The sequence below is a fragment of the Dipodomys merriami genome, unplaced genomic scaffold (genome assembly GCF_024711535.1).
Source record: "Dipodomys merriami isolate MVZ:Mamm:240054 unplaced genomic scaffold, mDipMer1.0.p SCAF_192, whole genome shotgun sequence".
Taxonomy (NCBI): domain Eukaryota; kingdom Metazoa; phylum Chordata; class Mammalia; order Rodentia; family Heteromyidae; genus Dipodomys; species Dipodomys merriami.
In genome coordinates, this window is record NW_027203293.1 from 2,163,683 (window position 1) to 2,187,029 (window position 23,347).

Consider the following 23,347-nt stretch of genomic DNA (forward strand, 5'->3'; position numbering starts at 1 on the left):
ACACACACACACACACACACACACGGAAGAGTTTGTTCTCATTAACCTCCTTTGATTCCACCCTGCCCATGCTTACCAACTTCCATTACTTGGAAACCTTTAGGGATAGGGAACATTGCTTACAGACACCCAGTCCATAATCAGTCTTTATAGCACATTGCATCTATCCCAGTAAAGGATTGTTAACAGGATAAAAAGATAAAGGGTTTTCATAATAATAAGGGTTTTTAATAATAAAGGGTTTTCTAATAATAAGACTTCTCCATTCTGTAAAGTCCTTTCCATTTTCCAGAGATTTGGAGTAGTAAGAAAGATTGTGAATATTCTTAAGCAAGGGGCAACCATGCATAATTCAATGTCTTTGCAAAATGTGTTCCCCAAATACTAAATAGATGAGATGGAACATTCTAAGTAGAGAATACAAAATCTAATTGTTTTCTAACATCTGTGTTATAGCTTTTGATAGAAATTGTTTAACTCATCCCCAAAATGGAAACTCTTGGTGATGGGGGGAGCATGGGTCAAATCTCTGGCCTACCTTTAGCATTTGTGTTTTTGCCATAGTTAGAGGTGAGACATAAAGTATGTGTTTCTGATATCCTTGAAAATAGTGTTTGTTAGCATTCAGTATCATGATTAATTTGTCCCTACTGTTGAGGGGTTCTTCCCAGAAACATTTGGGCAAGCATCCCACTTAAAGTTTTCATCATTTGCAATAATCCATCCTGGTTTTACCACAGTCATGCTCATAAGCTTAAGAGTTGAGTGTCTCCCTTCTGAGATACCCAGAGGGATACCTACGTGCTCATAAACTGGATAGTGTTGCAGGCTCTCCTGTAACACTAAGCTTGGGTAATCAGTCTTGTTTATAGCAAGTGCATGCAAGTCTGCTCTTTGCCCAACAAGAAGGATCAAGGTTAACTACTGACCAAACAGACCTGAACAAAGTTCCATCAAAAGGGCTATGAAGGCCTTGCTTCTAAGTTTGTATATCCTACTTCCTCTCAAATATCTTTACAAGATGCCAAGTTGAAATTTCGAACCTTTAAGTTCAGACTTTCTGAAATTAAGCATACCTCCTGCCATACTTTATGTCTCTGTTATCCTGTTTACCAACATATCTACTGATTCTCTACATTTTTTCTCATCTACTAGTCACCATATTTTTCAAAATATTCTACTTCCCGAATATTGTTTCTTGAATCCTGTATACACTTGGCTTGGTTTTAATAATCGTTATCAAATAATAAAAATGAGTAGACTATTACAGTTGGCTCCAACCTTGTCTCCACTTTTTCTCTTAACCAATGTCCTAAAAAATTCAGTTATTCATGCAATTCCTCTGCTAGCCACTCTCCACTAGATAAGACTTGCAGGTAAAATCTAAATTCCTCATCTACCTACTTCTCTAGTTTCACTTCCTGACATTTTTTTTTCTTTTTGCTTATGTGGTGCTGAGTAATCGAACCCAGGGCCTCATGCATGCAAGGCAAGCGCTCTACCACTGAGCCACCTTCCCAGCCCTCACTTCCTGACATTTTTTAACCCTTTTGTAACAATATCTTGCTGGACCCCAAGTATATATGCACTTTATTGTCACTTTGAATTCAGTATCTCTGAAGTCTAGAATCCCTTGTTATAGACCAAGCATACAATAAATGTGTGTGATATATATGTGTGTATGTATATATGCACATATAATTAGATGAGTAGGCACCAGTCTTGTCTCTACTTTGTCTCTAAACCAATGTCCTAAAACTTATAAATAAATACACACACATATTGGTGGCTGGAAGTAAAAACAAGCATAACTTAAAGGCAGCATGGGTTTTAGAGAACTTACTAAGTTCTATGTTGTCCCTGTGTGTTTTGCTTGTATTGACTATTTATGGTGAGAGAGTTTTTTGTTTGTTTGCTTGTTTTAGGTTTTTTGTTTTCCCATGCCAATTCTATGCTTGAACTCAGAGCTTAGGCGCTCTCCCTAAACTTTTTTCACTTAAGGCTGGTGCTGTACCACTAGTATTCTTTGGAATCTGCACCACTAAGTTAGTATCACTAGGTTCTGAGCATAGCTCTTCTGTCTTCTAGAAGGCTAAGGGAAAAAAAGAAAGAGAGAAAAAGGATGAGAGAAAGAATAGAAGGAAAGAAAGAAGGAAGGAAGGAAGGAAGAAAGGAAGGAAGGAAGGAGTGAAGAAAGGAAAGGAGGAAGGAAGGAAGGAAACAAGCAAGCAAGGAAGGAAGCAAGGAGGCAAGGAATGGAGGGAGGGAAGGGAAGGAGAGGGAAGAAAGGGAGGAAAGGGAAAGGGAGGGAGGGAGGGATGGAGGAAGGAAGGAATATAAAAACAAAACCCAGCTTCATTTTCATCCTGTATAGAACCTGCAGAAGTACTCAAAAGCTGGAGCTTCTGCCATTGGGCCCAGGACTGCTGGACTAGTATTGGGAGCCGGAGGTCTCTCCTTGGTGAGAGACGGGCCCACACATACTGACTGTCAATGGCCATGCAAGAGAACATTTGTGGTCAGGAAAGCACATAGCACAGGATCTAATAACAAGATATATATTTTGTAGAAAAACATTTCTTCAATCGTTTCTTATCTTTTCATCTTTATTGGCCTACCCCTAAAACATCATTGAAGCCAAGAGTCACTGGTAAGAAATATCTGATTCCTTGTACACAGTGTTGATTCGGCAGCATTGGTTTGGGCCAGGCTCGGAGCCCCCATTCTTCATGACTCCAGTTTTATGACAGACAGTTGCCTAACAGCACTCTTGGGTGGTCTCAGTCTGTTCTGCTATTGCCATTCCCTGCTGGCCCCTGACATGTTGCCTGCCCTCTACCACTCCATTTTCCTCACTAAACCTGGCCCCAGGACACCATTTAGTCTGGGCAATTAACATGGGCCCGTGGTCTGCTAAACTCCTCTGAGTAATCTCATTTGGCCCCACTCATCATCCAGGCTGTGAACAGATCGCCCTCTCTCAAAGATATTTAATTCCACTTAGCTCTGTGGCTCTCTGTTGGTATTTTTTAATGATGCAATCATCATCCTAGTTAACACTCTTCCCTATTCGTTCTTCTCAAACCTCTCCTGGGAGACCTTTATGGGGCCTCAGTCTGCACTCTGCTTAGCAACCTTATCTTCCCAGGCCTGGAAGGCCAGCACACATCCTTATTTGTCCTTAGGGCATACCAGGAACAAAACTCAGCAGGCTCCTTGACCCATAGCCCAGAGAGTTGAAGTGTACACACAGTCATTCTATGCTCTAATTGAGACAACCTAATCAGAAAACACCACATGTTATTTATCTCACTAGAAATTCTCTTTTTTCCCAGCCTGGTTATTCTTTCTAACATATTCTAGTCCCATCTATATAAACTTTAAAAGATTTGTTTTGAAGTTCTTCATTGTGTTTCCACAGGGCTGGCTTTCCATTCCTTTTTGGAAGTATAAGAGCATCTTCCTCTATAATGAACTTTTATGTGTAGCTATTCCCAGGCTTACATCCTGTAAACCAAAGGTGGGGAAATGTCTAGCCCATAGGCTGTCTTGGGACATCATGGGACAGACATATAAACTTCCTGTATGCCCAGTACTGCCCATGGCTATGTCTATATTGATAATTTTGTATGATCCACAAATGAGGTTATAAACATTCAAATAGACCTTGACAGAAAAAATGTTTCCCCTCCTCCGTCCCCTTTCCACTCCCTGCTCTCATGGGGAGATTTCCACGACCAGTCCCAGGCCTCAGCTGATACCCTCTGGTCAGCCAAGATCTTCTCCCTACTCCTTCTCTATATCCCTGATTCCTTCAATTCTTCACCTACTGTCACCACCTACCCTTAATTACTTAGTTTTCAGCAGGTAAGTCTGACTAAAAGAAGCTTCCAAGGTGTTCCTCATTTCCTACAATTTCTCAATTTCCTAGCAATTTCTAACTATTCCTAATTTGCAAACTAGTAGCTCATATGTTAAATGAAGGTCTATTTTGATGTGCTAAGTTTATTTTTATATTTAACTGGGGAGTATTCTCTGCCTGGTTAGTTTGTCAAAATTTCTAATTTCTCACCACTTAATGCGAAGAGTATATTTAACTCTTGCTCAATATACTGGTCTTTCTCTAGAGCCATCTTTCTTTGTAGATACATAATATTTGTACCTCTTTATGGGGAACATTCTGGCAACTAGATACATGTTTACAATCAAATCAATGTAGTGAACACTTCCATCTCTCACAATATTAATAATTTTTATGTGTTATGAATTTTGTACCCTTGTAGCCCTGAAATATATTGTTTTACCCAATCATTATCCTACTGAGTTATAGAAAACCAGAAAAAAATTGCTCTTCCTCTCTGTATTTTGATGTCTTTATCTAACTTCTTTCCATTTTCTTTTTTAAAATATATATTTTAATGTAAAGATACTGTACAGAGGGGTTACAGTTACATGAGGAAGATAATTAGTACATTTCTTATCGAGCACTGTTAACCCTTCCTTTGTTTTTCCTCTACCATCCCTTCCCTCCCCACCTCCCCAACTGCTCCCCCTCAACCCCCTTTCAAGTTGTAAAGTTCGTTTTCAACATTGTGTCTTGTACATCTCATTACTACAATAGATCAATCTGTATCCTATTTCAACATTTCGTTATTTCCCTTCCCCTCCCCAAATTAGAAAAATACATACACAAGATGCAAAGCACTGGACTCAAATACAGTGAAAACAGGGGTTATATCATGGGGGAAGAACATACAAAAGAAACAAAAAAAATCACATAGTGCACTATAAGTATACTAAAAACACAGCAAGAAAGATAAAACCTCTTGTGTCCCTATGTTGGGGTTCATTTCACTTAGCATTTTCTTATAGGGTCATATGTATATAGCTTTTGACCTTTTCTGCTTGTCCTAGACATATACTAGTTATTGCAAATAAAGGAAACCTTGGGACCTATGTTTCTTTGGGCCTGGCTTACTTCACTTAATATAATTTTTTCCAAGTCTTTCCATTTCCTAACAAATGGGGCTGTGTCATTCTTCCTGATGGAGGCATTTCCTACCTCCTACACTTTCCATTCTGCAATATCTACTCTTTTACCACGAAATTGACTTTCTAGTTCCTACAAATGCATGAGAATATATGGCATTCATCTTTCCATGTCTGGCTTATTTTGTTTAATATCATGAGTCAGCACCATGTACATTGCTACAAGTGACAGAATTTTATTCTTTCTATGGCTGAATATTGGTAACATACTCCCTTCATTCATCCATGGATGGGAATCTAAGTTGCTTCCATATCTAAGCTACTATTAAGTAATGCTGCAATAAACATGAGAATGCAGGTATATTTTTGGTATGTTGATTTCATTTCCTTTGGAGGTATGTTCAGTAGTAAAGTTACTGGATGACTTGGCAGTTATACATCCTCAGTTTTTTGTGGAACCATACTGTTTTCCATAATGTTTGTAACTAATTTGTATTCTACCAACAATGTATGAGACTTTCCTTTTATTACCAAATCCCCATCAGCATTTGTTACTTTATGTCTTTTTGATGATAGCCATTTTACACACTAAGACAATATCTCATTATAGTTTTGATTTGCTTGTCTCTGATAATTAGTGAGACTGGGTATTTTTTACATACTTTCTTTTAATCAGTTGTCTTCTTTTTGGAGAAGTGTCTTTTTATTTTAATTGGATTATTTGGTGGTATAAGGTCTCAGCTTTTCTTAGTTCCTTATGTATATCCTGGATATTAACATACAAAATCAACATACAAAAAAATGAAAACATTTTCATATACCAAAAACAAACTTGCTGAAAAAGAAATCAAGAACTCAGATGAATAGTTTGCAAGTATTATCTCCCATCCCAAACCTTGCCTCTGAATTCTGATGATTACTTCCTTTGCTGTGCAGGAGCTTCTTAGTTTGATATAATCCCATTTGTCTATTTTCCTTTTATTACCTCTGCCTTCAGAGCCCTGTCTGTAAGAATCCCTGACTATACCAATGTCTTAGATTCCTTGTGTTTTCATGTGGTGATTTCATGTTTTACATTTAAGGCTTTGATTCATTTTATATTCAGTGAGAGGAAGGGATCCAGTTTCAATTTTCTGCATTCACACACATACATGCACATATGTTCTATATAATTCTATACATATTTCTAAATCTATGTATCCTGGATATATTTTTATGTATGGGATATATTATATTACATAATATATATGAGATATATGTGTATTCAATCTTTCTAGCACTATTTATTGGAAAAACTGTCCTTTTTCACTCTATGACCTTGGCACCTTTGTGAAAGTTTGATTGGCTTTATTAATTATGGATTATTTATCCATTGAGATATGTTTATTTTTATACCAGTATAATACAGTTCATTTACTCTAGCTTTGTAGCAAGTTTTGAAGTTGTGTATTATAATCCTCTAATTTTGTTGTTGTTGTTTTATTTGTGTTTTTGCTTGTTTTTGTTTGAGATTGCTTTGGCTAGTTTTTTTTTTTTGTTATTCTTCGTGAATTTTGCTGTTTTTAGTTCTTCATGCTATGACTGCTTTATTTATTTGATATAAATTACTGGTTTTGGTGGGAAATACATTGAATCTGTAGGTTTGGGGGGGGTAGTATGGTCATTTTAACATTAATTCTTCCAAATCATAAATACAGAATATCTTGTCACTGTTGTCTTCTCTAATTTTTTCAGCAGTGTTCTATAATTTTCTTTGCAGAGGTCTTTCAGTTCCTTAGTTAACTTTATTCCCAATTGCTTTTTTGTGTAGCTTAGGCTGACCTCAAACTCATGATCCTCCTGCCTTTCCTACTGAGTACAAATAATATTTATAGTGATTTGTAGATTTATAGCAAGTGGAACTGTTTTCTTGGTTTCTTGTGCAGTAAGTTGGTATATTAAAGTATTTTCATTTTTTTATGTTGACGTTGCATCCTGCAACTTTCTGAATTCATTTACCAATTGAAACAGCTTTTGGTGGAGTATTAAGGGTCCTCTATGTATCAGAATAATGTCATCTGTGAACATGGATGATTAAAACTCTTCCTTTCCAATTTTATTTTGTTCTCTTGCCTAATCGTTCTAGCTAAAGCTTATATTGTGAAAAAGTAATGAAGATAGATATCTTTTGTTCCTGATCTTAGAGGAAATCCTTTTATCATTTCCCCATTTAGTATGATTGTCAGAGTTTGGATCTGAAAGATGTCTCAAAGGCCCATATTTTATAAACTACTTGGAACAGAGAGTGGAAACTCTTAAAAGTAGAACCTCGTTGGAGGAAGTTAGGTCATTGGAGGTGTATCCCTGAATGGGGATTTTGGAACCCTGACCCCTTCATCTCCCTCTTTGCTTCTTAGCTACCATGGTGTAAGCAGCTTTGTAAGGCAACAGATACTTGAGGCTTCTAAAGCAAGATAAAGAGCACCAGTGGCAGCTGTAGCAGCTTGGTTCTGGTAGATGAGGGAGTCTAGTAAGTGAATGTCTCCTTTGGAGACAGTTGCTTTTAAACTAGCAAACTTGTTAAAGCCCATAGGACTGTGGCTCCTCCTCAAGTCAGGACTACCAGTCTATGATGAGGATTGCTGGTATTTTTTACCTTTTCCTGGTGATTCAGAATTTGACCCCTGTCTGGCTCAGGCCACAGAGCTAAGATTGAAGTTTTCGTTTCCCTTGTTTCTCAATATTCCCTGTCTAACTCTATGCTCTTTCTAGTTTTTGTCATTTTTGAAGATTTCTAGAGTTCTTTCACAATCACTCTAAAATATAGATTTTCCTTTGTTACACCAATATTTCTCTCTGTCAGAGTTGTGTACAGGGCTCCTCTACTCAGCCATCTTGGCTCTCTCTTGAGAACAACCTTTCAGAGAGCAACTTTCCTCCATCAGCATTCAACTTCTTACTATTCCATATATTCTGGCTGTTAAGTTTCTTTTACATCACTCTCCATTGTGAGTCTTGATATCAAGATCGGGAGGGTGTGAATAAAGCTTTATCTACCTTTAAATTAACTATAGAAAGAACTAAAAATAGCCCAGCTTTAGTTCTTCAGGTCTTATTGGCTTGTACAAATCTTTATTCTTCATTACTGAAGAAAAGAGTCTCCCGACTTTTGCTTTATCTGCCTTTTCTGAGCCTGCACGAGGATTCATAGCTACTCAACTTAAATACTTATATCAACAGTTCCATCTCGCCTTTCTAAGAGGCTCCATTCCCTGCCTACTTCCTAAACTTTTCCACATGGTATTATAAATCAGCTTGGCACAAGCTTAACCAGAAATGTTTTCTTATTTGAAATAAAACATTAAAGTTATGACAGTTAAATACAGCCTTCATGACCAGAGTTAAATCAAAACATAGACAAAAATCTAAGATAATTTGTACAAAATTTTCTATTCATGAAGTTGCTTGGTTTGCTGGAAGCATAAGTTAGGAAACTTAGGTTTTGTGGTATACTCTTCTACTGTTGGGCAAATAGATGGATTGTTTATAAGATTTCATCTTTAGTTACTAAATGGAAGTGGTTATTTCATTTATGGAACTTTTCAACCCTGATGATTTTTATTGAAATGCACAAAATCTACAGAAATTTATAGATTGTCTTTGTTTTTGAACTTATAGGAAATCAATGTGTTGACAGTTGCCTTGGTCAACCAAGATCGAGAGAATAATATTGAGAAAAGAAGCCAAGGCTTAAAATCAGAGAAAGAAGCTCTGCTAATAGGTAAGGAAATGCTATTTTCTTCATGTATTCACTTCAACAATCATTATGTATTTAAATAAAATAATAATATAGTAGTTTACCTTCTCCTTGTCAATCTAAACAGCTCTGCCTTCAGAGGTGAGATTAATTTCATCAAAACATACATTTCAAATCGGCAGCTTACAAACTAACATAGGTTTGTATTCTTCTCTAGCCAAATATATTAGCTGTTTTTTGGCATCAAAAGGAAGTCAAGTAAACAGATTAATCTGAATTTCACTCATTTTTAAAATTTAGATGTAGTACTTACAGCTGGAGATCAGAGTTAGCTCGTATCCCAAAGTTCTTTTTTTCTCTCCTTTTTTCTTTTATTTCTTTTCTTCTTGTTTTTATTGTGAAAATACTGTACAGAGGAGTTACAATTACATGGGCAAGATAATGAGTATATTATCAAGCATTGTAGCCTCCTCCTTTGTTTCCCCTTCCCATCCCTTCGCATCTTCCCCCCTACCCCAACCCACTCCTCCACCCCCCAAAGTTATAAAGTTCGTTTTCGACATAATGACTTGTACATCTCATTGTTGCAATGGGTCCACCTGTATCCCTATTTAAATGATTTGTTCTTCCCTTCCCCTCCACAAATTATACCAACATCAAATACAGGGAAAGCAGGGGTTATACCGTGGGGGAGGGACATACAAAGCAACAAAGAAATTATCTTATAAATGTGTTAGAAACAATCGCATGAAAGAAAAAAAAACATTTGAATACATATCTTAGGGTTCATTTCCCTAACATCAACTTATCTGACCTTTTCTGCTTAACTCAGACATATACTAGTTATTGCAAATAAGGGAAACCATGGGACCTATGTTTCTTTGGGCCTGGCTTATCCCAAAGTTCTAAACCAAGCCAGTTTTCACAAAATTGAAGTGTTACACTAACAGAAGAGATATCCTAAGGTCAGGCCCAAGGCCAGACACATAATTCTGATAAAACAGGAAAAGCCAAATGAATAGTATTGGCCAACTAATCTAGGGTTTCGTGTCCATGTGTGCACCCACTGGTCCAGGATAAACAAGAATGGCCATCTACTAAAAAGAAGAAAGAAGGGCACTATTTTTAATCTAAAACACTCTGTTTTCTCACTAACTACATCCAGGCTGGTTTTGCTCTGTCTGGACGAGAGGCAAAGTTTCAAATACCTCTTTGAAAGTCAACATCAGTTGATCCAAAAGCATCATTTACTCTGTCAGGAAAACGTTCTTGGGGAAGATGTGACTGGGATCCCAGGTCAGAAACCTGTATGTCCCAGGAGCCCTCAAACATGGAGGAAAGAATACCACTATTCTCACAAAATAATGCACAGCCTTGATTCAAAGCAATGGCTTGGCCCTGACTCCAGCGTAAGGTTCAAATGCAGACTAACCCCTCCCTGGCATAGTTAACAGTGATGAATGAGTTCACTGCACATGTGTGAAAAGTTGTTCTCCTGTAGTTGGTTATCTGGCAGAAGTAGCACCTGGTTACATTCTCTAACTACTGCAAAAGCTCTCAGTTCAAACTGACAGGTACACCAGGGCCTGCAGAAGCTGGCACAGGATGAATTAAATTCAAAAGATAGTCCAAACTTCATCCATCACATATAGATTTTTCAACTACAGGGTTATTGAATATGACATCAACTTAGAGATACTCCAAGGAAAACCAATTATTTTTTCTCTCTCTCTGATGATATACAGCTGTAATAACATGCCATGTGCAAATCTCAGAAGACATGCTGATATGCTCTCAGTTCCAGGAACCCAAAATAAGCCCATATGCAGTTGGTAACTGGATTTTTTTCTCCTATTGGCAACTGCATCCAATGCCCACAACTGTTTCCCATTCATTCAGTGGCAAAAAAAAAAAAAAAAATACAGTTATTTAAAGGCTTAAGAAAGGGAGAACAGCTAGACACTGGTGGCTTATACCTGTAATCCTCACTACCCAGGAGGCTGAGATCTGAGGAGCAAGCCAGCGCTGGCAGGAAACTCTTATCTCCAATTAACCACCAAAAATCCAGAAGTGGAACTGTGGCTCAAGTGGTAGAGCAGAGAACTAGCCTTGAGGAAAAAAGCTAACCGATAGGCCCTGAGTTCAAACCCAGCATAAAAAAAAAAAATGGGGTAGGCATGTCTTTATTTTCTTTCCATTAGAAATTGTTTCTGCTTTTATTTTATAATCTACTTGACAGATGTAACCCATTTATAACATTATCTAAAAAAAAAATCTCCATATGTATATCCATACTCATGGCCACCACATTTAAAGAATAATATGAGCTGGGCGCTGGTGGCTCACGCCTGTAATCCTAGCTACTCAGGAGGCTGAGATCTGAGGATCACGGTTCAAAGCCAGCCCGGGCAGGAGAGACCGTGAGACTCCTATCTCCAATAAACCACCAGAAAACAGGAAGTGGCGCTGTAGCTCAAGTGGTAGAGCGCTCTCCTTGAGCTGAAGAGCTGAGGGACAGCACCCAGGCCCAGAGTTCAAGCCCCACGACCGACAAAAAAAAAAAAAAAAAAAAGAATAATATGCTTTAACACTGTACAATAGGAGTATATGGGGAAGTTCTATTTATAACTGGCTGCCTCTGCTGCAAACTTCAGTATCAAACCAAAATGCAATTCATTACTCAATTCTATTAAAAAGAAATATTTTTGTAAGTCAGGATCTTCAGTAAAAAGTATGTATAAAACTGTGGGTGCTGGTGGCTTAAGACTGTAAGCCGAGCTACTCAGGAGGCTAAAATCCATATGGCTTTATTTGGAGACCATCCTAGGCAGAAAAGGGTACTAGAATTCATCTCCAAAAACAGCCAGCATAAACCAGGGCTGGTGACTTGACTCAAGTGGTAGAGTACTAGCTTAGCATTTGTGAAGTCCAAAACCGGGTACAGTTGGGAGAAATGGGGAGAACTTATCAAGATGCATTATACTCATAAAACTGACATGTTAAATGGAAACGCTGTTGTATAACTACTTAAAGATTATTATTATTGTTATTGTTGTTGTTATTATTTTGCCAGTCGTAAGGCTTGAACTCCAGGCCTGGGCTCTTTTCCTGAGTTTCTTTTGCTCAAAGCTCTATCACTTGAGCCACAGCATTACTTCTAGATTCTTCTGAGTAGTTTATTGGGGATAACAGTCTCATGGACTTTCCTGACCAGGCTGGCTTTGGGCCCTTCCAGGAAATGGGCCGTTCTGCTAACTGACTTTGGCCATTTACCCCACATACCTACCTTAAGGGTGGAGCTATAAACCCACCCCAGGCAGATTGTGTAAGCTCGACACAGATTCTGGTGGAGTCATAATTGTTTTGGACCAGCCGATAGAGCAAAGGAAATTCCTGGTACCAAATATGCCCTTTTCTAAGGATTTCTTGTGGGTAAAGTGAGTCTAGCAGTCCCCTGGCCTTCTGATGCATCTGGAAGAGTTAAGAATAATACTCTGCAAATTTTCTGGGATCTTCCTTATGATAACTAAACTTGTAGAGAAGACATGGAGACCTGTTCAGATCCAATCTAGATCAGCCACACTGCAGAAAAACTACCAGATTTAATTGGCCAATGTTTAGCACATCTCAGTATATGTAACATACAATATATTTAGGTGACTTGACTCTCTAGGAACATTAATGTTAACATGAGCAATGCACACTGGCACAAATTATAATTTCCTGGGAGATACAAGTAGTGAAAAAAGAAGCTGTTTCAAAAGAATTTAAAAGAGTATAGAACCTAAGTTTAAACACAAACAATAACCAATCCAGTTACTTGTGGCATATATTCTATCCATTCTCATGACTGAAGACTTTATTTCAAGTGCTTCATATTGGAATTTATCAGAGAAGATCTGGGGAATTTTGTTAATGAATCATTTGGAGCTTTGCACATCTGGATCCTAAGTTTTCCAAACTTTCTTCTTGACAATGAATGGGTGAAGTGTTCTATGCTCCAATCCAACTAAAGAAGATGGGCTCTTAAAAATACTTTAGTTGACTTCTGGATTATTTATTTTGTGATCAAGCTTGTCTTAGGAAGACAGATTGACATCTGATTAGGCTTTATAAGAATTAGATTTTTCTGGTGTACTGCAGAGTAGCATTTTATGTCTCATACCTCTGTGGTCACCACATGTTAAACCAGCTTGACACCACTCAGAGTCTGTGCCAGACCTCCTAGCTCATTCCACATATGGCCCACATGTTGGATTTGGCATATGTTAAAGCTGTTTGGGACACAGTGAGTCAGTACTTTTGATTTGAGACCAAAACTTTGTAACTGTGTTTGGCAAGAAACTACTAGATGTCATCATGAAGGAGAATAGATCAATTTCTTTTTATTAATAAGCCAGTACTCTGAGGGGATGTTGACAATCCAACTGTGGGTCTGTATCCCTCTATTTTCTCATGTTTTTTTTATATACTAACCTAATAGATTTCTAATCCCAGAAGCCAAGTTCATCATGCTAGTCATCATTGCAAATCCAGTTAAAGCCCAAACCTTTCTAACAATTTGAATGGTTTGAACTGTTTGACACAGCAGCTTTTCTTCAAAACCTCCTCAACACTTGGTGCTTGTGGCTCTTAGCTATTCAGGAGACTGAGATCTGAGAATCCCAGGCAGCAAAGTCCTATGAGACTCTTATCTCCAATTAATTGCTAAAATGCCAGAAGTGGCGCTGTGGCTCAAAATGATACAGTGCTAGCTAGCTGTCCCTGAGCAAAAAAGCTCAGAGACAGTGCCCAGGCCCTGAGTTCAAACCCTAGGATCAGGACACACACACAACAGCAGCAGCAATAACAACAATGGTTCCCAGAGAACCATCTGCACATTCTTAACGATCAGGCCAACTTTTGCACACAAGGCCCCAACTCCTCCACAGATCAAGACGTCCATACTGTAGGCCATCAAGGTGTTTCTTCACATATCTCTCACACCACTATTTCTATCACCGACGCCATCCCAGACCAGTGCAGAGGCTATGTCTGAAATGTTCCCCTGACTTCTGGGTAGTAGGTGCAAATGAACCAACGTTGCAGAGACAACTTCTACAAAAAGTCAGGCAGTGACTATTTGGTGTTGGCAGTGAACAGAACTGAAGCCCATTTACGATGCACTTGAGAAAAGGAATGTGGAGAGTAATGTGCTCCTCTCTAAAAGCTACTGACCATAAGCAGTGAGTCACTGACTGAAATCTTGTTTCCAAAGCACAAATATCCATATCAATAAATCAGCAAACATCAGTCAAGAGTCTGCCATAAGAATGATCAGTCCTCATTGTGAGAAAGAATCACCTGGGCAATTTATTCATACCACAGAATCTTAGGCCACTCCCTAGATTTTGTTCATTCCCAAACTAACATCTACATAAATACTGAAGCAGGAACTTTGGAATCATGTTCTGAGAACTTCCATATACCAGTACCAACACCAACCTCTGGGTTAGCTGATGGTGGAAAAAGAGAAGTTCACAGATACTGGCCAGGATCATTGGCTCATCCTGTAATCTCAGCTACTTGAGGTATTGATAAGAAAATCATGGTTCAGCCCAGCACCAGTGGCTTACACCTGTAGTCCTAGCTACTCAGGAGGCTGAGATTTGAGGATTGCAGTTCAAAGCCAGCCAGGGCAGGAAAGTCCATGAGACTCTTATCTCCAATTAACCACAAGAAAACTGGAAGTAGCATTATGGCTCAAGGGCTAGAGCACTAGCCTTGAGCTGATGAATTCAGGGACAGTGCCCAGGCCCAGAATTCAAGCCCCACAACTAACAAAAAAAAACTATGGTTCAAGACCAACTTGGGCACAGTCAGTGAGACTCAGACTGGGACTCAGTAACACAAACAAGTTGTGCATGGTGCCATACACTTGTAATTCTTGAAATTCCAGCTATCAAAAAGGTGAAGTTAGGAGGATCATGGTCTAAAGCTAGCCCCAGCAAAAGTTCAAGAACATATCTGAAAAACAAAAAGAATAATGTACTGACAAGAAGTAATCAATATACTTTTAAAAATAGGAATTGCTTGCAAATGATGGATTGGCCCTGTGACACCCTGCTAGCTGATGATCACAGTCAGGATCCTGATGGTCCTGAATGATCTCGGCAGGTGGCTATTCTGATTATTAATGTATTGAAGCATCTGACAAGTAACCTAGGGAAAATCATTCGTCCACTGTGGACCTAGGACTCATACTGTCCAGTTAGGAGTTTAATTGGATGGTCTTTTTTAACTGAGTACTCTGTGATATATGAAAACTGTTATTAAGGGGGCATCCCCATTTAGACAGTGATCTAGTATGTAAGTAGACTATCATATGTATCAACCTATAAGCATGAGCTTGGTTATCTGGTACCTTTAAAAAAAACTAGAAGGTGAACTGGCATGGTAGTATATACCTATAATCTATACACTCAAGAGGCTAAAGTAGGAGATCATGAACTTCAGATAGCAAGAACCTGTCTTTAAAAAACAGAAGAAGTAAGCTGGGCACTGGTGGCTCACGCCTGTAATCCTAGCTACTCAGAAGGCTGATATCTGAGGATCACGGTCCAAAGCCAGCCTGGGCAAGAAACTCCATGAGACTCTTATCTCCAATAAACCACTAGAAAACCCGAAGTGGCATTGTGGCTTAAATGGTAGAGCGCTTGCTTTGAGCTGAAGAGCTAAGGGATAGCTCCCAAGCCCAGAGTTCAAGCCCCACGACTGACCAAAACAAACAAAAAACAAAAAACAGAAGAAGTAGAAGGGCAGGAGTAAGGAGGAAGAGGAGGGGAAGAAGGAAGAGAATGAAAGGATAAAGAGGAAGGATAAGAAAACAGAAAGAGGAAGAGGAGGAAGAAGAAAATCCATTTTGATCCCTTGATCTCTTTCAACAAACACTCCATTTCAAACAACAGAGTGGTGAGACAAAGGATGGACAATTCAAAAACTATATACACAAGACAATATGTTGGAAATGATCTGTACAACTTGGAGGAAGGGACATGGGAAGGAAGAAAAGTAGGAGAAAATTGAGGGAAGGCATACCAAGATTGACAAGGAAGGTATTCATTACTTTACTTATGTAACTGATACTCCTCTGTACAATAAAAATTAAAAACAGCACTATTTCCATGTTCTCCATTACAGCATAACCTTTGTAAATGCAGTCTGTACCCAGCATTTCTATTCCATTGCTGCCCCTCTATCTTCAGCCCACTTCATTGGTTCACCTCTCACAGTGACCTGTTCTTGTCTTGCCGACTTGAATACTTTCTGTTGACAATTTCTCACTTTCTCCATCAGTCAGCTGCATTTTTTTTCTGGCTGAACTCCCACAGGAATATTCTGGAAATGCTTTCTTCTCTTAGCTATCGTGAAATCCTCTTTCTTTTTGAACCACAAGTTCAAGGTCACTGTCTTTTCTGTTACTTGTTTTGTTCTCTTTATTCTGCTTATAATTATCTCAGTCTATTTCCTTGAGTTTTCATTCCTGCATGTATCATCTGGCTGGTTCTCTAGACTAAAAGTTGTTACAGAGAAGGAATTTCTCTGCCTTATACATGCTGACCCTTAGTACCTCCTGCTGAGTGAGTGACTAAAGCAACATATTTAAGGGAATAACAAAGGAAACAAAATCTAGTATCATTTGCTTGCTTTAATGCTGCTTCCTTGGTTTTAGATTCAGAACTGAGAGTAAACTGTAGCCTGTTTATATCAACTTTCTTAACAAGATTGGTCACTGGCTGAATAGAGCTGGTTTGTAGATTTTTTTAAGGTTCTTTCAAAAAGAATAGTAGTACTAATAATTATTTGCTTCTCTCTATTCTTAACTAGTTATTTACAATTGTACTTTGCATGCCTGGGAAGCTGGTTCTTAAATGGACACTCCTCCTGCTTGTCCCCCAAATGGATAATAAGCAGGAGTTGAATCTGCCTTGCTGCAGGCAGAGCAGCTGGACGCAGCCCATGGCTCCACCCTTAGGTCCTTCAGGTCACTCTCAGAGGGCCATAAAGTTATCTCCACTTGGCAGGAGAGTGCCTGGCGACATTTCTCATTAGCTATTCCTTTTCTATTCCTAGGAAAAAGAAACCCATTATTTACTTAGGAAGCTCACAATGAATCTGATCCCTCTCCAAAAAAAAAAAAATTCCACTAACAGCAACAGACCCCTAGCCAAAAGCAAAATAGAGCAAAAAATCTGCATTTTCTCAGGATGTCATTAAGGATATTAAAATTAGCCAGACATGGTGGTACCCACTTATAATCTCAGCTACTTGAAAGGTAGAGCAAGGGATCAAAAGTTAAGGATACCCTATCTTAAGTACAAAATATGTACAAACACACACACGCGCGCACACACACACACACACACACATATCATCACCATTATTTCTTTCCGCTATCCTCATTATTTTCTAAAAGGAGATTTTAGATCATTTAAATGGGGATACAGGTGGACCCATTGCAACAATGAGATGTACAAGTCGTTTGAAAAATGAACTTTACAACTTTGGCTGGGGCAGGGGTGTGAGGGGGGAGGTTAGGGGGAGTGATGGGAAGGGATGGGAAGGGGAAACAGAAGAGGAGGCAACAATGCTTGATAAGAAATGTACTCATTACCTTGCACATGTAATTGTAACCCCTCTGTATGGTATTTTCACAATAAAAAAAATAAAAATAAAATTTAAAAAGTACTATAAAATGCCCAAAAAAGAGATTTTAGCAAAGAAGGCAAAGGAGCATTCAAAGAAAGCTCATGAAGCTCAGAATAAAATGGTAAGATAAGTCTGAAAATAGACTATAATTTTTATAGAGAAACAATAGTTAATTGTGTTTTAACTTCTTCATTTTACTGTAAACCTGTAACATCCCTTTTCAGGTCATGGAGAGCTTGTCTAAACCCTTCAGTTCTCTGTCCTGTTCTGTTTTGTTTTTAACTTGAAGTTTAAGAAACTTAATGTTCCACCCTGGAACATCCCAAGCAGCACAAAGGAGAGCAAGAGACAAAAATATTACCTTGGATTAGCCCATGGCCCCCTCCCAACACAAGATGACCTGCTATAAGAATCATAGGATTGCCTGCTTTTCTCCCTGATTACATTTTATACCACTGAGATCTCCCCCTTTGGCCCTTCAGCTCTCTAGTTTCACTGCTTACAATACACAGAACATGAGACTTAATGCAACTTGTTTAAAAGAGCACTTTCAAATTTGCCCAAGCCAGCTCCTTAACACAAAACAACACACATTCTGTGAACTTGACTCCCTCTCTGTTTTGATTTTGGATCTAGAAGCATTGGAGGATGGGAAGATAATGCTTTTTACCTTGGCCCTTACACCAGTATCCAGCTGTTCATTTGTCAGTACAATGTTGACAGTTGACTCTCACAAGGCAAAGGGCTTCTGATTCCTGATCACACTCCAACCCAAGCATTCATTCACAGGCCTTTATTAATGATCTTGTCAACCACAGCAGAGAAGAGGATAGAGGCTGGCTCCCTTTCAGCAGCAGCCATGATTGAAGGGCAGAGCACGTTAGAGGATGAACACACACTTCCTCCAATGGCAGCTCAGGGGACAGGCCACAGCTGTAATTACCAGGAAAACTCAAGGCAGTGATTTCTGGCACAGCTGTCTGAGTCATTTTCAGCACAGTCCACTGAGAGAAAGAAAAAGATAATTTTATCCTTTCAATAACTACAATTTTATATTGGTAAATCAAGCATAAAATTGGTAGTTGAACTGCTTCCAGGAGTCTTTGTTTAGAAATACCTTTATTCATCTATATATTATCTCCAAGTCTACCTTTACTAACTACTGTCATTGTAGGAGGGGAAGTGTTCTGTATACCAGGTTACTATTACTGTTTCTGGATCATGCTATTATTGAATGATCGCTCAGTGATGTTAAAAATAGCATGACCAGGAGCTGGAGGCCTGGCTCAAGTGTAGAGTACCAAATCTTTGAATGATAAAGTATCAGACCCCAGGTTCAAGTCCTGTTCCCGGAAATGAAAAAAAAGTAGGAAAGGATAAAAAAAAATGGCAAGACCCTAACTCAGCCTTCCAAAAGTCATTGAGATTAGATGGCATTATGTAACTGAGATTTTGCATACACTTTACAACGGCTGTCTTTTTTTATTCAGGCATCATATCAACGTTTCTTCATGTCCATCCTTTTGGAGCCAATATCGAATACCTTTGGTCATACATGCAGCAGCTGGACTCCAAGGTAATTTTCAGTGCTAAAATTTCACAGATTGCTTGCTGTGTGCAGGTGGACATGAGTGAACAGCACTGGGGTAGAACAGCCTGGGGAGGGTTATTGTGCTGCTTCCACGGGATGGGGGACGGGTGGCTCATGGTTGCCTTCTCCATTGCTTTTGCCTTCTCCTGGGCCTCTTTTCTCTCCCCTCCTGATTTCTTCCTCTTCCTCCTCTTCCCCCTTCCTCACTCTTCTCTTCCCTCTTTTTCCTACCCCCTCCTGCTCTTCCTTTCTCCTCTTCCTAATCCTGCCATCTCCTCCTCTTTCTTCTCCCCCTTCCTCCTCTTTCACCCTCTTCCTCCCCTTTCTCCCTCTCATTCCTTCTCTTTTCTATTTTCTCCTTCCATCTCTTTCTCCCTCCTCCTTCTTCCTCTTCTTCTTTCCCCTTCCTTCTCCTTTCTCCTCCCTTTTCCTCCTCCTTTCTCCTCCCTCTTTCCACTTCCTCCTCTGCCTTTCTCTCCCACTGTTTTCTTCTTTTTTCTTTCTTCTCATTCTCTTCCTCTTCCCTCCATCTTCCTTCCTTTTTCTCTTTTCACAGAAATTGAACCAATAGTTCCTTTTATTCCACACTGTTGCAAGCATTTTTAGTTGTCTTTGTTATTTTTTTTTATAATGACCATTTTAACTGTAGTTTTAATTTGTATTTCTCTAATGGTTAAGGGTGTTGAGCATTTTAAAATGTTTCTTGGGTACTTAACAATTCTTTTTTTTTTTAGAGGTGTCTGTTCAAGGACTTAGGCAAACCTTTTACCACTTATTTACATCCCTAGCCCTTTGTAGAAAGAAAAGCAACATAAAGAAATTTCAATTTACCTGTTGGCCTGAAAGTTCTAGAAACAAGGAAGAAATCAGAATCAAGGGGCTAATGTGACATGATCCTTAGGCCATATTGTCACAGGATTCCATGTTAGAGATATCACACAACAGAGGGATAGTCACTTCAGAGAACATAAAATTATGGCATGAAATGGAAGGACAGTTTCCATGACGTTTTCCACAGTATTCTCTAAGTGAAAAGAAGTGATTGCCAAGTTATTCTTAGCTGTGCCCCTAAGCTCTCTCATCAGCAAATAGCTGTATCTCTAGCCTTTTGTAGTATTGTGTGCTAAAAGGGAATAACCAGACAAAGCTCAATTCTTACTGAGTTACAGTGACCACTGAGAACCATTGTGTATACAGTGATTCCTTACCCAGAGAGGGTTAGGAATGGAGCCCAGAAAGGGGTAAAGTCTGAAAACAATAATGAATCAGAAAAGCCTGTGGGACTTTTGGCTGAAGGGAAAGTGGAAAGAAGTAAAACCTCCTCCAAGGGGCAAAACAAAATACATGGGATTTGTATGACCACATCTACAACATGCACTTTTGAGATCTATGTAGACATTTATGTGTTATTCTCGTCAGTTAGCATGGACTAAATTACTACATTGTGCTGTTATTCAACCCAGATGACCAATACATGATTGCTGTTTGACTTTTCAGTGGGCCTGATACTTTTTTTCTTTGAGGAACAATCCAATCATCAAATACTAAAAATATTGTTTAGTTATACAGATTTAGACATGATAGACCAAACAGGGTGGAAGGAGTAAGATTACAAAATTATTTCTTAATTCTTTATTGACATACTAATTGTGCAAATTGGTTAAGTCTAGTGTAATTGTTTTTTTAATTCCTTTGGGTATTTGTCCAAGAGTGGTATATATCAGGAACAAATGGTAGGTAAATGTTTTTAGTTTTTTTGAGGAAATCATATACTGATTTTCATAGTGCCTGCACCAATTTACATTCCCACCAATAGTATATAAGAGTGCTTTTTATTCCACAGTCTTGTCAGCATTTGTTACTTTTAGTTGTCTTCATGATTTTTTGTTCATTTTGATAATGATCATTCTAGCTTGGGTAAAGTAGTATCTCATTGTCGTTTTGATTTCCATTTCTCTAATGGTGAAGGATATTGAGCATTTAAAAAATATTTCTTGGATTCTTAGAATTCTTCTTTGAAAGTGTCTATTCAGATCATCTGCCAATTTTTAAAGTATATTATTTAGTGTTTTAGGTTGAGGATTTTTTTTTTTTTTTTGTCGGTCGTGGGGCTTGAACTCTGGGCCTGGGCGCTGTCCCTCAGCTCTTCAGCTCAAGGCGAGTGCTCTACCACTTGAGCTACAGCGCCACTTCCGGTTTTCTGGTGGTTTATTGGAGATAGGAGTCTCACAGTCTCTCCTGCCCGGGCTGGCTTTGAACCGCGATCCTCAGATCTCAGCCTCCTGAGTAGCTAGGATTACAGGCGTGAGCCACCAGCGCCCAGCTAGGTTGAGGATTTTTTAAGCTCTTTATATATTCTGGATATTAATGCTTTGTTAGGTGAATGGCCAGTATTTTCTCCCATTAGGCAGGCTTCCTATTAACTCTGTTGTGTTTGCTATGCAGGAAGCTCTTTGATTTGATGCAGTCTCACTTGTTAATATTTGCTTAAGTTTCCTTTCTTTGTAGTCCTGTCCAGGAAAGCATTGATTATCTTAATGTTTTAAAGTATTTCCCTTGTGCTTTCTTTGAGAATTGTCAGGTCTTACATTTAGATCATTGATCTATTTTCAGTTGACTTATACAGTGTTGGCATGTACACAATCTGTACTTTTTCCTGCACTGTTTTATGAAGAGAAATATTTAATATGTTTTTAGCACCTTTTCTGAAATTGTTGCCTATACATGCATGGGTTTATTTCTGGGATCTCTATTTTGTTCTATTAGTCTATGAGTCTGTTTTTATGCCAATACCTGTTGTTTTCTGTTACTGTGGTTCTGTCTTGAAAGTTGATATTATGATGCTTCTAGTTTTGTTCTTTTTACTCAAAAACATTTTGGTTATTGAAAGTCTTTTGTGCTTCCACTTGAGTTTTAGGATTTTTCCCCTTAGGTATACAAAAGATGTCATGGATATTTCAATGGAAATTCCAAGAGATCACTTTGGATTGTGTGGATATTATAATAATATTCATTCCTCTAATCTATAAGCATGAGAAGTCTTCAGGTCTTCTTATCTTCAGTTTCCTCTCATCAGTGTTTTGTACTTTTCATTGTAGAGATCTTTCACTTCTCTGATTGTTTATTCATAAAAGATGTATTTTATCTTTTTAATCTACTGTGAGCTGCTTTCATTTCTTCTTAGCAAAAAATGCATTATAAGTCTATAGGTTATTGATTTTTGTATGTTGCTTTTACATCCTACTACTTTACTAAATTTATTCATTCAAATTGTCTCTTAATGGAGTCTTTACATATTCTATGCTTAGGAATTCTATATATAGAATAGTATCATCCACAAGCAAGGATAATTTGACTTTGCTTTTTTTTCTTGCTTAATTGCTTTAGCTAAAACTGCTAGTACTATACTGTAAAAAGAGCAGTGAGAGTAAGCAGCCCTATTTTGTTCTTGAGCTTAGGGGAAACTGTTTAGCTTTCCTCCCACTCAGTATGATGCTAGCTAGCATCTATTATGTGAGATATAATACTTAATGTGTTCATGTCTTCTGCCATGAAGGAATACTGAATTTTAGCATATACTCTTTGTGATCTATTGATATGATCATATGATTTTTTACCTTATTCCATTGATCTGATATATTACATTCATCAATTTGCATTATTAAATATATAATTTCTAAACAAAAGAAGACAGTAGGCATCTTTCTATGTCTGCCATGAGACTAAATTGATCATGGTGATGATCTTTTAGATATGCTGTTGAATTTGCTAGCATTATTGCTGAGAATTTTTGCATCAGTAGTCATGTTTTCTTTTTTGTTGTCATTTTTGTTATTATGCTCTTAATACTTTTCATCACAGCAATGTGACCTCATGGAATGAGTTTGGAAGAGTTCTTTCCATTTCATATCTCTGAATGGATTGAAAAGTTTGGTAAAATTCAGCTGTGAAGCCATCTGGTCCTAGCATCTTCTTTATTACTGATTTTATACCATTACTTGTTTTTTAAATGTATTATTTACATCAGGTAATGAGTTCATTTCCTTTCATACAGCGTTTTCCCTTCCCTCAATCTCTCCCAATCCCTCCTTCCTGTCTCCACCCATGAGTTGTATAGCTCACTTTCAACCATGTCCAGCTCCACCACTTCACTTTTTACCCTTTTCCCTCAAGTTCTATACCCTCTCTCCCCACTCCTGAAAATATACACATTTGTTTTCTTATTTCCTCTAGATCAATTCTGGAAAGTTGGTTTTTGCCTATTATCTTCCTAATTTCTTAACTCTTTGGCTTTTTAGTAATCAGTCATCTGAATTAGTTGTCAAGCGTTTCGTTGCTTTTGA

At 38.3% G+C, this 23,347-nt stretch overlaps 1 protein-coding gene across 12 annotated transcripts in view; it reads left to right on the forward strand.

The window, feature by feature from the left end:
* Positions 1 to 23,347, forward strand: part of LOC138831335 (ecto-NOX disulfide-thiol exchanger 1) — a 542,641-nt gene that overhangs the window by 504,273 nt on the left and 15,021 nt on the right. For all 12 annotated transcript variants that reach the window (XM_070028466.1, XM_070028467.1, XM_070028455.1 and 9 more), the window contains 2 exons: positions 8,647 to 8,749; positions 18,904 to 18,989. In XM_070028466.1, the coding sequence (XP_069884567.1) occupies positions 8,647 to 8,749; positions 18,904 to 18,989 (189 nt within the window). The remainder of the gene's footprint in view (positions 1 to 8,646; positions 8,750 to 18,903; positions 18,990 to 23,347) is intronic.